The 15,957-nt window shown below is 44.1% G+C and overlaps 1 protein-coding gene across 1 annotated transcript in view; it reads right to left on the reverse strand.

Annotated features, from left to right (window-relative positions):
* Window positions 1-15,957, reverse strand: part of TICRR (TOPBP1 interacting checkpoint and replication regulator) — a 581,214-nt gene that overhangs the window by 142,988 nt on the left and 422,269 nt on the right. Inside the window, exons 16-17 of the mRNA XM_078683197.1 lie at window positions 13,936-14,078; window positions 10,939-13,849 (exon numbers count right to left, since the gene is read on the reverse strand). Coding sequence (XP_078539323.1) covers window positions 10,939-13,849; window positions 13,936-14,078 — 3,054 coding nt within the window. The remainder of the gene's footprint in view (window positions 1-10,938; window positions 13,850-13,935; window positions 14,079-15,957) is intronic.

Here is a 15,957-nt window from a genome sequence, read left to right on the forward strand (position 1 = left end):
CATGAGTGATTGTATGTATGAATGATTGTATGGGTGAATGAGTGAATGTGTGTGTAGACGTAGGAATCAGTGAGTACGTATGTAGTAACTAGTATTGGTGTGTCAATGGTTTCAAAAATTATACTCTGTTTTTAACACTGGGTGAAACAGAGGTTATATTAAAATGTGAAGAGATGCATTGTATTGTCACATGAATAATATCATCAGTGATGTGGTCATTGATGTCAAATGAGATGTCATCAGTGATGTCATCAGTGATGTCATTTCAGATGTCATCAGTGATGTCATCAGTGATGTCACTGACCATGTCATGAATGATGTAATATGTGACATGATCAGCAGTGGATTGCGGGTGCGCAATATATAGTTAGTGCAACTAACTATATATGGAATTTCAATGGTTTTGTGTGAGTAAAATAAGGTTTTTTAAATGCTAATTCCTAACTATATATGGTCTATAACCTATGGTTTTTTCAGTGAATTTTCAAGGTTTTGTAAATGCTAATTCCTAACTATATATGGTCTATAACCTATGGTTTTTTCAGTGAATTTCAATGGTTTTTTAATAGCAAATATCATAAGCTGTCGAATGTCAAGTACGTGGTAAGTGAAAACATTTTCGTGTTTATGCACACTGATCTGCTTTGAATGGTACCCCCCCCCCCTCATTTCTATTAGGAGTACTCTCTCTTTGCAGATAGTGAAAGGTAGTTAACGCAGGCCTTTGCCCCCGTTGTAATCCGTCGTGCCTGCTTCTCTCTCCATTTGATTGATTGTTATCCAAGTATTTACTGTTTTAGAATTAGTTCTCTTTGGTTCATTCTCTATTTACAAACAAACACAGAGTCGCAATACTCTGTTTAGTCTTTGCAGATAACGAAAAATCGTGTAAAAAAAAGAAAAGGAATCGAGCAAAATCAGTAGGCCACTAATGGGATCTCTTTTTGACCTCGCTAAAATAGAAACATTAGGAACAACCCCTCATGACAAATACAAAACTAGTGAGATGAACTGAACTCCACACAATGATGGCTGCAAAACAGCTCGGCTCCGCCACCCACCCCGCCCAAAATAACGATAAAGAGCGGCTGCCATGATTGGTTGCGGAATGGCCACGACGGAGCTACGAAATGATGCTGCTCTCATGCTAACCCCAGCTTCAGTCTGAAACATCCAGAAACACTGTAGACTACCAATTCGATCAGTTCCGGTAGCGCCCCAATGTAACCCGGTAGAGAAGAACTAGCCCTCCCCTCTTTGACTGATGGTTCTTGTTGCCTGTCCCTTCTGTTCTCATTTAACAGAACTATTTAGCCTGCTGAAAGGGGTTGTGTTCCGACCGCTGGTTGGTGGAGACATTTTGACTATATTCTGGACCTGCGTTGTCGCGTAATGCGTCATATGACGCGCCGCGTTAGCGCATCCGGAAGTCATCCGGGGCGCGCAGCGCGTAACGTAAGCATAACAAGTCATGTGACTTGTTAATAACACTTTTCATTGGTTCATTTTACTTTTCTTATTGTAATGATGAAAGGCTTGGTCATATGACCTAAAAATTACGCTTTTCATTACTTCCGAACATTATTTTTTCTTAAATATATGTTATAATGTTCCAGACTAATGTACTTTCCCGGAAATTTTACAACTGTCCTGCAAGTAAAATATATTCTTTTTTCGAGAAAAAGAGCGTTTCTTCGTCCCATGATGGAGCCGTTGAGCAAAAGAGGGTCGACCTGCTGTCTTAGTCGCCGATACGCCTGAATATGAGATTCTTATCGATCACTTTATGTTGCAGGAATAGAAAACACAACAGCCCTTGACCATTTATCTTTACTGCGTTCCTTCGTATTATACCTTTTACCCTTCATGTAATTGGTCTTCTTTATTTCACTTGCCTTTTAATGATTCTAAAACAGTGACTATTATTACAAACTTTACCAATGTATATACTACTACCATGTTTTCTTTTAAAAACCTTTATTTTGAAAATTTCATTATACAAATACGAGCCTATAACCACGTGGGCCGGCCACGGAGCAAACTGTAATCGTATGTGATGAGTAGACATTTACACTGTAGAGGAACGTAACGGGCGGGCCATTAGGTTGCAAGAACTAAGGTGTCTAACAGTTACGGAATCGGTGGACGTACATTTTATAATTAAAATACGACAGGGCCAGTTACAATAAAATTATCTAGATATACATTTGCGGGCAAGTACCATGGGTGACGTTAATTCGAACTTTCAACAGTACAGTAATCAATAACACATCAGAACTTAATATCAATAGGGATGTCGAAATATTCAATCAATTCTCGTCCCCGCCCGCCATGTGCTTCAAAACTGCATACGTATCTCGTGATTTCAAGGTTCTGCAACCAGTACACAACAAGGAGTTACGAGTCCCATTTATTCCGGCGCCATTTTGGGCGAGGACGGGCAGGTCCAGGATATAGTCAAAATGTCTCTACCAACCATCGACTATGATGATGTTCATATGCTGTATTTATTAGAGTAACACTCATCTGTCCACATGAAATTAATTTGCCACAATCTAAACATGTCATTTTAATCTTTCCAAAGTTCTTCTAAAAATTTGGGACCGTTTCCCTTGCCTCTGAAGCTCTCAGTGCCACTTCTTTGATGAATGTACTAGCAGGTCAGGGGTTCTCCTCCAAATCTCTCTTTTATGCAGCACTATAATTAATTGGTGCCACCTCTCCATATGACGATGCATGGTATAGTTACCACAACTATATTTTTTTTCGGTTCCTCTGGAGAGTTCATCGTGGCAGATGAAGCGTGTAACGTACCGGGCATTTACCTTTTTTTGCATGTACAGGAAAGGAAAAAAAAATCGAGCGTCCGAGTTCTAAGGTGTCCCAGGGCCATTTTAGTGGAGGACATGATACAGCGATAATGCCCTGGATAAGGACACTTCCTTCGGGCACCCCACGCCGTCTTTCGGCGCAGCATTGTAGGATGGCCACACCAGTGCGGCAACTTGCTAGACACCACCTCGGTGCCATCCGGATCTCGGCGCCCCACTGCAGATGAACTGCCTCCACATGGAGAAGCGGGAGAGGCTCGTTTGCGCCGCCTCCCCCCCCCCCTTCAGGCACCCCACGCCGACTTTCGGCGCAGCATTGTAGGATGGCCACACCAGTGCGGCAACTTGCTGGACACCACCTCGGTGCCAACCGAATCTCAGCGCCTTGTGTTGTCTTCCATTCCGAAAATATTGTTGGCAGCATTTTGAAAGGAAAGACAAACAGCCGTTTGTGGCCCTCACTACACCGTTCTCCTAGTGAGTCTCACATTGTTACATTTAGGAAGAATGTTGAAGAGTAGTATGTTGAAAATCTGAAGCCATTGTTATACAAACTCTCAACCAGCCTTGGATGGAAAAATCCTGAAGAATGTACAAACTGAAAACCAGTTTTTCTCTGTATAGCATCAGCAGCAACGCTTGAGTCAGCTTTGTGTGAAGCCGCCATTTTGATTCAATCAATAGCGTCCCCCTGCACACATTCAGGGACCTGGTCGTGTCTTCAGGTCAAACGGATTGTGGGACAAGATGCACAAAGGAAAAGGAAAAAAGTTCCGCCGGACCCCGGGAGGTGGCCGCCTATGTCATGGGCGATCTTAGGCCACACCAGGGCAATAGTGAAGCTGCAGCAGGTGCAAATAAGCTTCAGACAGTGTTACAAGCGCTGCTCAGAACTCTCAACTATGACACCACCTCGGTGCCATCCGGATCTTGGCGCCTTGTGCTGGTTCCGGCCTATTCACACATCGGTCCGCTACTGACGCCACCTCACAGGCCAACGGGGCACCCCACGCCGACTTTCGGCGCAGCATTTTAGGATGGCCACACCAGTGCGGCAAATTGCTGGACACCACCTCGGTGCCATCCAGATCTCGGCGCGTTGTGCTGCCTTTGGCCCCATTCGCACATCAGTCCGCTACTGACGCCATCTCACAGGCTAATGGGGCGCCCCACGCCGACTTTCAGCATTGTAGGATGACCACACCAGTACAGCAACTTGCTAGACATCACCTCGGTGCCATCCGGATCTCGGCGCCCCACTGCAGATGAAGTGCCTCTCAACTATGAAACCACCACTGTGACATCCGGATCTTGGCGCGTTGTGCTGCCTTCGGCCTATTCGCACATCGGTCCGCTACTGACGCCATCTCACAGGCTAATGGGGCGACCCACGCCGAGTTTCAGCATTGTAGGATGACCACACCAGTGCAGCAACTTGCTAGACATCACCTCGGTGCCATCCGGATCTCGGCGCCCCACTGCAGATGAAGTGCCTCTCAACTATGAAACCACCAGAAAACGCTTGAGTCAGCTTTGTGTGAAGCCGCCATTTTGATTCAATCAATAGCGTCCCCCTGCACACATTCAGGAACCTGGTCGTGTCTTCAGGTCAAACGAATTTGGGACAAGATGCAGAAAGGAAAAGGAAAAAAGTTCCGCCGGACCCCGGGAGGTGGCCGCCTATGTCATGGGCGATCTTAGGCCACACCAGGGCAATAGTGAAGCTGCAGCAGGTGCAAATAAGCTTCAGACAGTGTTACAAGCGCTGCTCAGAACTCTCAACTATGACACCACCTCGGTGCCATCCGGATCTTGGCGCCTTGTGCTGGTTCCGGCCTATTCACACATCGGTCCGCTACTGACGCCACCTCACAGGCCAACGGGGCACCCCACGCCGACTTTCGGCGCAGCATTGTAGGATGGCCACACCAGTGCGGCAAATTGCTGGACACCACCTCGGTGCCATCCAGATCTCAGCGCGTTGTGCTGCCTTCGGCCTATTCGCCACAAGTGCGCACGCAACTCAGCTGCATAGCGAGTGAAACACCAAGGGGCGCCCCACTGCAGCCGAGGAACCTCCATCTTGGGGGCGACGCACAGCATCACATTGCTTTCCAATGCAGTCAGATCCTCAAACAGCCCCCACTGACTGACGCGAACTCACAGGCCAACGGGGCGCCCCACGCCGACTTTCGGCGCAGCATTGTAGGATGGCCACACCAGTGCGGCAAGTTGCTGGACACCACCTCGGTGCCATCCGGATCTTGGCGCGTTGTGCTGCCTTTGGCCCCATTCGCACATCAGTCCGCTACTGACGCCATCTCACAGGCTAATGGGGCGCCCCACGCCGACTTTCAGCATTGTAGGATGACCACACCAGTACAGCAACTTGCTAGACATCACCTCGGTGCCATCCGGATCTCGGCGCCCCACTGCAGATGAAGTGCCTCTCAACTATGAAACCACCACTGTGACATCCGGATCTTGGCGCGTTGTGCTGCCTTCGGCCTATTCGCACATCGGTCCGCTACTGACGCCATCTCACAGGCTAATGGGGCGACCCACGCCGAGTTTCAGCATTGTAGGATGACCACACCAGTGCAGCAACTTGCTAGACATCACCTCGGTGCCATCCGAATCTTGGCATCTCAACGCCTAGTGGTATCTTCCATACAGAAAATATTGTTACGCTACCTTTGGCCCCATTCGCACATCAGTCCGCAACTTAGACATCACCTCGGTGCCATCCGGATCTTGGCATCTCAGCGCCTTGTGGTGTCAGTCAGAAAATATTGTTGCGCTGCCTTTGGCCCCATTCGCACATCAGTCCGCTACTGACACCATCTCACAGGCCAACAGGGCGCCCCACGCCGACTTTCAGCATTGTAGGATGGCCACACCAGTGCGGCAACTTACTAGACACCACCTCGGTGCCATCCGGATCTTGGCGCGTTGTGCTGCCTTCGGCTTTTCGCACATCGGTCCGCTACTGACGCAAACTCACAGGCCAACGGGGCGCCCCACGCCGACTTTCAACATTGTAGGATGGCCACACCAGTGCTGCAACTTGCTGGACACCACCTCGGTGCCATCCGGATCTTGGCGCGCTGTGTTGCCTTCGGCCTATTCGCACATCGGTCCGCTACTGACGCCGCCTCACGTGCCAACGTATTTTCTCCGCATTTTATACCCTATGCCGCATAACAGGTCATGTGACTTGTTTATAAAACTTTTCATTGGTTCATTTTACTTTTGGTTTCCTAATGATGGAAGGCTTGATCATATGACCTAAAAACAACACTTTTCATTGGATGAAAACTTTTTTTTTTTCCAAACGATGAAAGCCCCACCTTGTTTCTGGATGTTTCAGACTGAAGCTGGCGTCAGCATGAGAGCACCACCATCTCGTAGCTCCGTCGTAGTCATTCCGCGAGCAATCATGGCAGCCGCTCCCCACCAGAAGCCTGCAGGAGTCGGGGCCCCCAAAACTTTTGATGAATTCTCAAGGCGGAGGGGACGCTTTCGAGAATGGGGTCCAAGACCTAGCAGACAAGCATCCGATTTCCAAGGTGTCCCAGGGCCATTTCAGTGGACCAGGCCCAAAAAGGAAAGAGCCTGCCGCCATTTTGAGAGTCCTGTGACAGCCGCCTATCGCTGCACCGCAAGAGTGGGCGCAACTCAGCTGAATTGCGGCTTTTGACACAGTGGACCAAAAACGGACGGAATGGCAACTGAAACGGTAAAGGGGCGCCCCACTACAACAGATGACACTCCACCTGGAGAGGCCCGTTCACGCCGCCTCCCCCGGGGCGCCCCACGCCGTTATTCGGAGCAGCATTGTAGGATACCAAAACCAGTGCGGCAACTTACTGGACATCACCTTGGTGCCATCGTTCTGCTGCCTTGGAACTATTCGCACAACAGTTTGCTACTGAAGACCCACCCCCCGCGACGCCCCACGCCGTTATTTGCTGGGTGGCAACTTACTAGACATCACTTTCGTGTCATCTAGATTTCAGCGCGTTCTGCTGCCTTGGAACTATTCGCACAACAGTTTGCTACTGATGACCCGCCCCACGCCGGAAATCTGGACGTTGTGCTGCGTTGGGACTATTCGCACAGCCGACCGCTACTTCGTTGTTTTTCCCTAAAAATGTTTATATGTTATTACTATTTTTGTTTTCTTGTATATATTTATAAATTATTAAAGTTTTATAATCTTACTACTTTGTCGGAGTGCTATATATTTTTAATGTGACACATAATTGTAAAAACTTTGATGTACAAAGAGTCATCCCTGGAATCTTCCGCTTCACGCTCGGTCCCCTCCCCAATCACAATACAGGATGGTTTTCAGATAATAGCAACGCTTCTGCTGTGACGGATCTCATCGAGTGTGGGCCTTGATCTACTATAACTCCTTTGAAGAGGGGTGAATCTTTACAGCTGTGGCCATAAACTACATCTGCAGGGCTAGCTGATACCCTAGGACCAGCCTGGACAATCGGACACAGAGGAAAAGGAGTGTCAGAGGGTGCAGTAGTGAATAGAGCGAAAGGGAGGTGTCGGGCGGGCACAGGGTGTGATTCTCAGGAAAGAGCAGCGCAGATGGGGGGAGGTTTATTACCCATGCATAAGACAGAGAGCGGGGGTGACCACTGCCTGGGGGAGATGCTTGCGAGGGTGGGGAGCCATGCTAAGGATCGACAGCGTGCACAGAGTGGGTCTGGTCAAGGCATCTAAAATGGCTGCCGTGCACGACAAAAGTGTGGCATTTGAAAAAAGACAAGATGGCGCAGACAATGTTTTTCAACACTTCCTGATTTCCTTCGAATCGAACGTTAACAGACGTTGGGGCATATTACCAAAGTTAAGCGATATTTATCCCTAACGATGCATTGCAAAGATTTTTTTACCGTCAGAAATTATCGCAGATAAACCTTGCTATTATCAAAGTTTATCGCAAATACGATAAAAACCGACCGCAATGCATTAATATCGCTGAAAACTCCGCGATATTCATGCATTACCGAGCTAATCCTCTTAGCCATGTTATCCACCTCCCATAGGATAACATGGCTAAGAACTGCTCAGGGCAGCTGTTACTTTTTGGAGATATTCGCGCTTATCTCGAATATTTCCAAAAGTTGATAATAGGAGATAGCGATGTTAGCGACTGTTTCCAGTCGCTAACATCTTGGCATGCCCACTTTGCATGTCATTAGTGATAAATATCACTCACATGCAAAGTGGGGCCCAAGATGGTCGCTATCTCCTACTAGCCGTCGCTAACTGGTGTTAGCAACAGCTAGGTAATACAGATATAATTTTATCTCCGCGAAGCGGAGCGCTGTTACAGATATATATCTTGTTTTTGAACGTTAATTTCTCAAAATGCACTGAAGCACATATATTGAGACCTAGCAAAGGCACATCGGGCTACCAGTCCCTAATATTTTACCAAGTTTCGTGCAAATCCATTCAGCCGTTCGATTATTATTATTATTTATTTTTTTTGCCCCGCGGGGCCCTTTTAAAACCTCCACATCAAACCTAGGGGATCAGCGAGGATCTACTATGCCCCCTTATGGTCATTTGCCCCTTCGCTTTGGCCTCCTCTTGTCTCTCGATCCTACCGAGAGACAAGATGGCGGCCGCTACGGACTGTTTGGAATGTTTACAGACACCGGAGAGCCAATCAGCTTCGCTTCGCAAAGCTCCGTAACGCGAAAAGTACGCGAAGCGGTGCGCTGTTACAGATATATATCTTTTTTTGAACGTTAATTTCTCAAAATCCACTGAAGCACATATATTGAGATCTAGCAAAGGCACATCGGGCTACCAGTCCCTACAATTTTGCCAAGTTTCGTGCAAATCCATTCAGCCGTAAGATTATTATTATAATTTTTTTTTTTTGCCCCGCGGGGCCCTTTTAAAACCTCCACATCAAACCTAGGGGGTCAGCGAGGATCTACTATTCCCCCTTATGGTCATTTGCCCCTTCGCTTTGGCCTCCTCTTGTCTCTCGATCCTACCGAGAGACAAGATGGCGGCCACTACGGACTGTTTGCGGCCACTACGGACTGTTTGGAATGTTGACAGACGCCGGAGAACCAATCAGCTTCGCTTCACAAAGCTCCGTTGCGCGAAAAGTACGCGTCCTAGGCCGCTGCCCGGTCCGCGCTTACAGATATATATCTTTTTTTAAACGTTAATTTCTCAAAATCCACTGGAGCACATATATTGAGACCTACAAAAGGCACATCGGGCTACCAGTCCCTACAATTTTGCCAAGTTTCGTGCAAATCCATTCAGCCGTTCGGGCTAAAAGTGAGGCCAACCGCCCTATGGAAATTAACATGGGAAAAACGCGTTTTGGGACCCCCCTTTTTTCTCGGCCCCCCCTTGACGAACCCCCCCCAAATTTTCAAAGGCTGCTCAGAAACAAAATGTGCCATTTTCCTGAAAATTTCAGCCAATTCCGTCCACAAACGGCAAAGTTATTAGACATAGAATTTTCAAAAATCCCATAGAGAAAAAATCCTAACTATATATACCTACTGGCGACCGCCAGTAGGTAATATAGATATATATCTATATATATATATATATAGATATATATATATATATATAGGTATATATATGGTTTTATATTGTAGTGCAATCCTGAAGAAGTTTGGCTGAGGCTGTAATCATTTTTTTATAGATATAAACGGAAAGCTAATTGAAGACAAATGAAGAAGATAAAAGAATCTTTGAATTTTTGACCTTTTTTTCTTTCGGGTCCATGGCCAAATGTTTAATTCGGATTTATTTTTGTATTTACTTGTCTAACAATTACCGGTTATTCTGCACTAATTAAATGATAGTATCTGCAATTCACTTTTTAAACTTGTGGCTTCTTATAATAAAGATTCATAACACCATTGTTGTGATTATCCTTTCATGACTAGGTTGGTGGCCCCACCTAAACAAATCATCCTTCTACGGACTCCGACTGGTCAGAAGCAGGCTTCATGCTGACCTGTCCCAGTAATTTAGCCCAGGAGTAGACCAGTGCCACTATTGCCTGTTTTCCCCACTATGTGAGTTTAATGGCTATCAACATGGTTCTCATGGCTAAGACAAAACATTCACATGTAAAGCCCTTTGGTTTGGATCAAAGAAGTGATCTCAAAGCAAAGATCTGGTACTTCCAATTCCCTCAGTGGGAAAGACATACAAAGGAGGATTCGGGCAAGATAAGGCTACCCTGCGTTGCATACGTTTAGGATTTTAATTATTTATTAAAATCTATCAAATGTGATCCATTCCATTTAAGGGTTGGAAATAAAATTTTAAGGTCAAAACAAGAATCACACTGATGGTGCACAACCAGCCCAGATTCTAAAACCTTGCACTAAGGCAATTGCTCTTGCAGGAATTTTACTTCTGCACAAGTTTGTGTGCGCGCACACATGCACATGTAATGACCTATTGCTCCAAGCATTAAATAAGTTGCAATTAATGTAGAATAAATATGGCGTTCTTTATGAAATTCCAGTTGACAGTTATGATATTGATGGTCTTAACCACTATGTGCAGCGCTATAACAACATTTCCAGACTATATTTAATATCTGAAAAATCAAACCTACTAATTGTCGTAGCAGCCAACAAGCATGGCTGAGGAGAGCGAAGTTGGTCTATTCAAGACTCATTCACAGAACTAAGCATTGAACCTGACCATCTACAGTTAAAGAAAGAAAACATTAACCTCCGTGAATGTGAAGGGTTTAGAACACTATGTGGCGAGTGGCACTAAGGAGGGTTCAGACTAGATGTTGTTCCTAAAAACACTCACACACAACAGGAAAGAAAAGGTATTGTTGTACTATCTGATGCACGTGGGAACAAAAACACATATGGGCATGCTAAATAACAAACTATAAATAAATTGAGGAATAGTTTGAGTTTATATGCATCTGTCAAACATTCCAATCCTAAAATCACTACTTTGTTTTTTCAAAAACCAATGAGAAATCCAATTTGTATATGTGACCTTGAATATGACAGGTGTAAAATGTGATCAATATTCTAATATTAACTTGGAAAAGTATATTTGGTACCTTCAAAACTGAAAACATCATCATCACCCAGGGAACTCTGCTGTGCATAACTTTTGCTTGAGGACGACACATTTCTGCAGCCAAAAGGTGATTCAGACACTTGTTGCTCTGTTCCGATTTGGTCTTTAACTGCATTTTTGACAATATCAAAGTCACTGAAACACGGCACCTCTTCTGTGGATTTTTCTGGAGATAGGAATTCATATCTACGTTTTCTAGATTTCAGTCCATAGGCTGAGATTGAAGTGCTTTCTTCTGCTTTAAAATCCCAATCCGTGACAGGAGACTGTTCTGGAAGCTGGGATACACCATCTAATTCAAATTCCCCCAGTCCCGCTGTCTTGCTGCTGGTTCCTGAAACAGAAGTTTCGATCACGTTTTCAGTTAGAGACACTGTGTTCATACAATCTTGATTTTTACCATTCTTCACGCTAGCATTAGAGCAAATGACAACAGCTTTCTTTCGTCTGGGCCAGTTCTTTATTGTGTCTGTAGTCTTTTCTTTATGCTTTGGGGATGGGGTCCAAGGAACACCCACATCTGTACAACATGGAGAGGTGGTGTTAGACGTGCCTCTTGTTGGCGTGTAAGACTGACATATGTATGTCTGTATTCCACTCTTGCCAGGTGTGTTGTAAGAGGAACGACAAAAAGATGGAGAGACACAGACTGATTCCACCTTGTTTGCATGCCTTCCACACCAGGGGCTATTGGGCTCACTGAAAGGACTTTCATCGCCTATTTGTTTGTGGGATACAGTACTAGTTTTCTTCTGCAATAGCCGAATGTCTGGGCTTGAGCAAGAGTCTGTTCTTTTTATTCTAAGTTTCGGTAAGCCAGAGGCTTGCATTTCTAATTCAACTTCATAGGTTGGAGTGCCGGCAGGGACAAGCTTCTTCTGACTTTTAGGAGTGGAAAAGCTGGAAGGAATTTCTTGTGTTCCAAGGAGTGCTGCAGCTTCTCTTTGCTTCCTCTCAGGGGTACAACGGAGCTCATAAGAAGGTGGTGAAACTAAGTCTCCTTCCTTTCCTGTAATCCCTGGTTTAGCCAGCAATGGCTTCTGAGCATCAGCATTGGAAGGCTTTCGCGTAACTAGGAGTTTCATTTTCAGCCCTGACCCTTCTGTTGGCAGAACCTTAGCCTCTGCGATATCAATGCTTTCGTCCATTTGAGAACTAGATGTAAGAGAGTCAGATGCACTAGAAATGGTTAAAGAAGACGAGTCTAGTCTTTCACAGACAACACGAACTTCTGATGTTAGCTGGCTGTTTATGGAATAATTTAGCAAAGAGATACCACTGTTAATTACTTTGGCATTTTTTCTTGGCGATATATGACTGTCAGTCAACACTTTTTCTGAAGGTGACAACGCTTGTGATGACTCCTTTTTTGGAAAAAAAATACTTTTATCATTATCAGAAGATTTTGTATCTTTCATAGTCTTGAAATTATGAGGAGATAAAGTACTCCCTTTGCATTCAATACCTTTTTTTCTTGTAGAACAATTCTCTACTTTAGAAGGAGAATTATATGTAGCCTCAAATTTTGTTGGAGTTTGAAGTCCACATATAACTCTAGACGTCGAGTCTGAAGAAAGATTAGAAGTTGGAAGCTTTAAACTGCTAGATAGCGTATCAGAAGGTGAACTGAGTGAAGATGACGATCGCAACGAGGACTTTAATGGTGATGAAAAAGGCGGGACCAGCTGTGTAGAGGGAGTTTTAGGGGAAGCCATATTGAGTTTCCCAGGTGTTATTATAAGTGAAGGGGATACCATCCCACAGTTTAACTGCGAGGCTTTGCTTGGAGTACTGGACACCAGTTTGTTAGTTGTAGCATCATGGTTCTTTTGGGGAGTGCACAGCTCCTGCATATTGACATCCCAAACTTTATATGGAGATTTTTCAGGCGTATCTGAGACTGGCAATGCATCAGGTTTTTGAGGGCTTTTCAAAACATTCTTTTTTGGGCTATAAACATTTTGCACATTTGTTTCCACAATTTTAGCTGGGTATTTGGCCAATTTCAGAGATTGTGAGCGTGTAGGACTACAGAAGGTTGACACTTTCTGGGATGCCGCCATGGGGCTTTTGCTTGGGGTACAGAAACCATGCAGCTTCGTTCCTACAAAGTCAGCAGGACATGTTGGCAAGTGTGTATCTTTTTCTACTTTAGTACAGGAGACGATTATCTGTTTCAGTTTATGATGAGTTAAATCAGGGTTTTTCTTGGGAGTGCAAAGATCTTGCATGTTTGTTAGAAGAACTTCCGGTGAGAGCGCTTCCAAAAGCAAAGTGTTTTTTAAAGATGCACTTGAGGTGGACAGGGTCTCTAATGTGTGAGGGATTCGCAAAGTACATTTTCTTGGAGTACACTGGTCTTGAGTCTTAGATTGCAAAACATCAGCTGGAGAGCTTGAGGTTTTCAAAGACTCCATGATCGCAGGATCAGTTGAAGCTAAATGTGTTTCCGTCTTTTGAGGGGTTGTCATGGATTTTTTGCTTGGAGTATGTAAACCTTGAACACTTCTGTCTTCTATTTTGGTTGCAGACTGTTTTATCTGAGATGCTCTATTTTTCGATTGAGGAGTACTTTCCTCAGATAAAGCTTTTCTAGATGCTCTAAAAGGACTTGTAACAGCAACTTCCTCAGCGTTTTTAAAAGGAGAGCAATCAATCAATGAACCACTGCGCTTTTGAGTGGTTATTTGTACTAACGGATCGCTTTTACACTCTCCATGCATAGGTGAGAAATACTTTTCCAAGCTTTTAACTGACTTTGACTGTGCACTCGCTGCATTTTCCATCTTTCTTGGTGTCCTGCAGTCAGTGAGAAGTACACAAGGAGATTTCCAAATAATTTGATTTGAGATAACTGGGTCCATAAGTTCCTCTGACGATTTGCTGGAAATCTGCAAACAAAGTTATGCATGTTAATACACATATAAGTTTAACTTCATTTGGAAACAACTAAAAAGCTATCATAAGTTATATTTACCACATGAGAGGCACTTTCTTCACAACCAGATAGCTTTTGTCTCAGTCTTTTTTTCTGAGGTGGACTGTCCATTCCAAGCAGTGCCCCAAAGAGAAGTCGTTTGGGCGATTTAACACTCTGCACTAAAGGTAGTGATGTATTGGCTACAGGAAATGATGTAATACAAGAGTTAATGTAGATGTGACAAAAGGTTTCATAGTCAAATAGATGAAAAGGTAACATTATTTGTAACATTGATGATGATCTCAGCCATAAATGTCACAAGTTCACACCAATTCTACCAATTTACAGCTAGATGCTAACTCAAAAGACCTGTGAAGCAAATGGGGAGGAATATTAAAATATCTGTAGAGAGAACACAGTATTCATCATACAGAAAGTAACTTCTAGCACTACAAACTATGCAGATTATTTATACTGGGAGGAACACATAGGAAAAACTATTTAGATGGCTAAACCTCTCATAGCACAAAAAATTAATGCCAAAAGCTATGCAGTACCATCAATCTTTTAAGCAAAGTTTTCCCTTTAGCATATAGGCCTAGGCAATATAGTCTTGCAAATGAATGCAACCGAGACCAGGCAACAAAAAAACTGTCAATAGCTCTCTAATCTGATTAGTTAATGTTACTTCATTGGAAAAATATCTAGACAATAAAAAGCTTTGTCAATTGGTTATCAGCACTATTACACTATAAGGACTACCCCGATCAGTACCCATCTTTGAAGGGTCCCTCCTGTGACAGGCTACCTGTGCACATGTAACTAACTGGCTGTGCAAGACGGTAGCCTCATATGTGCATGTCACCAAGCCAGAGCCTATTAACCCAATTGCCCAGCAGCAGTCGTATCAGCGTAAACTGGCAGTTAGCACTCTGTTCATTACTGAGAATTTATAATGAGTGAGACTCAGCCAGAGACATTCACAGTGAAGGTACAAAAACCGAGTAGTCAAAAGTGCAACATCATGGGGAATATGCAGGTGCAATCCACTTTGCAACACCTAGAGAGCAAAGTTTGAACTCTGCCTGATACTGCCAACTCTTGATGACAAATTGGTGAATCCACTTACAAGCTGGGCATTAGGCCATAGCCTAAACTACATTCTTTGTATCACCACCTATCCTTTCACCTCTTACTTTATCACCGTTTTACCATTTAACCTAACTCAATCCTCCTGTAAACACTACTAGTATTTAGACTACTCTGCCTATATAAATATTCAATAGGTCCCTAATTAATCCACAGATCATCTACCATGCTGTCTCCATATCATTAGAGCATACTTTATGGTATCTCCTGGTAGTTTAGTACTGTCAGAGGGGCTAAGATTCTGTTGTACTGACTCCACGTAGAGCTTTCTGATGGATTACGCCTTCAGGTGCTAGGATATTGTTAATTCTAGGTTAACTGCATATTGTATTAATTGGTACCACTACTCCGACGGTAGCTATAGTCCTGCATGAATGCTCGCCGGATCACCATATAATGGCATGCACAATATCCTGAATAGCTTTCTACATGACAAACTGCATAACCTCTTAAGACAATATGGAAAGAGAGAATGCATGACAGTTTTTAACCGCTTTATAACACAGACTGCATAGCAAACTACTTAAAGACTGTGTTCCAACTGGTTGTTAAAAAGCATGACAAATTTTTACTCAAGTTTCATGACAAATGATATATATAGATATATATATATATATATATATATATATATATCTCACGGAATAGCATGCCACCTACCCCCAAAGTGCTTCAGCACCTCATCAGGGACAATATATGAAGGACAATCCAATACGTAGAACGCACTGCAAAAAAATTGCACTGTAGGGTTGCATAATGTGAAATGCATGACAAAGAATAAAAAAAACAAGGTACTTACCATATGGAAACAAAATGCTAACATACCTGCAGGATCAGTTTAAAGCGTAAAGAGTTTTTTAGACTCACATGCGGAACATTTTTCCGCCTACTAGTGGCTGGGTCGGAAATTGAGTCTATGCTTTCTTTTTTTTC

Source organism: Lissotriton helveticus, chromosome 3_1, assembly GCF_964261635.1.
Source record: "Lissotriton helveticus chromosome 3_1, aLisHel1.1, whole genome shotgun sequence".
NCBI classification, from domain to species: Eukaryota; Metazoa; Chordata; class Amphibia; order Caudata; family Salamandridae; genus Lissotriton; species Lissotriton helveticus.